Here is a 953-nt window from a genome sequence, read left to right as displayed (position 1 = left end):
AAGCGGAGGGGCAGGTCCGAGGCGCTGCCGCCGTGCTCCGAGCCCGAGCTGCCAGCCATGATCCCCCCCATGAAATTGGCCACGGCAGACTTCACCCGCGTGAGCATATTACTGCCCCCGCCGCCCGCACCGCCGCCGAGGGGGCCGGCAGAAGTAGCATCCAGAGCGCGGCGGGAGGGCAAGCGGGCGCGCAGGGCGACGGCTCAGTCCGAGGCTGCCCCGGGAGCAATCACACTTCCGCAATGGAGGAGAGGCATGGAGCGAGCGGGCGAGCAGCCGCCGAGCCCTGGAGCCAGGAGCTGCTCCTGCTGCTGTTGCTGCTGTTGCAGCCGCCGCCGCCGCCACCGTGGAGCGCTCATTGCGCCTGCTGCGGTAGCGGCCGGCCAGCCAGCCAGCCAGCGAGCGCCCCAGCCTGCCCGGCTCGTCCCTCCCTCCAGTCGGCGCTGATTGCCGAACGGGACCCAACCAGAGCGGCTTGCGCGACTGCTGCCTCTGCCGCCGCTGAGTCATGTGATGCCGATCAGGCTCCGCTCGCCGTCTGCCACAGAACTTCCTGCGGCGGCGTAGGACGCGCTGTGCCTGTCGGCCAGTGGGATTCGGCCCCGAGGGTCTTGCGGCAGCTGCTCACCTTTCTGTGTCCCTTGTGGGGACCGTCGTCGTGGCAGAGTTTCGAAAGACAGCCAGCAAGGGGCGGGGTGCTGGAGGAGGAGGAGGAAAAGGGGAGAGAAAAAACAGTCCCTTGGCTTTCTGCATTTGCCTCCTTCCGCAAGGGTGACTAGACCCTTCCCAATAGCATAGGCGTTAGCTTAGACCTAAAGGGGAGGGGAGGGGAGGGGAGGGGTGGGAAATGAATGATGGGTGGATGAATCATCAAAAATCTCAAAGGTCCAGCTTGAAGAAAGTTCGTTTGGTGACTTTGTGTTCCTCCTGCCCCAAACGGGGAGTTGTTCACC

The 953-nt window shown here is 65.2% G+C and overlaps 1 protein-coding gene across 1 annotated transcript in view; it reads right to left on the bottom strand.

Moving 5' to 3' along the window:
- Window positions 1-412, bottom strand: part of PPM1H (protein phosphatase, Mg2+/Mn2+ dependent 1H) — a 150,545-nt gene extending 150,133 nt beyond the window's left edge. Inside the window, exon 1 of the mRNA XM_015419137.1 lies at window positions 5-412. Coding sequence (XP_015274623.1) covers window positions 5-107 — 103 coding nt within the window. The 5' untranslated portion in view covers window positions 108-412. The remainder of the gene's footprint in view (window positions 1-4) is intronic.
- Window positions 413-953: the final 541 nt, after the last annotated feature.

The sequence above is a fragment of the Gekko japonicus genome, unplaced genomic scaffold, assembly GCF_001447785.1.
Source record: "Gekko japonicus isolate JY-2015 unplaced genomic scaffold, Gekko_japonicus_V1.1 scaffold282, whole genome shotgun sequence".
In the NCBI taxonomy this organism is placed as follows: Eukaryota; Metazoa; Chordata; class Lepidosauria; order Squamata; family Gekkonidae; genus Gekko; species Gekko japonicus.
The sequence above is the reverse complement of the archived record's forward strand: the minus strand, read 5'-3'. Positions and strand labels throughout refer to the sequence as shown.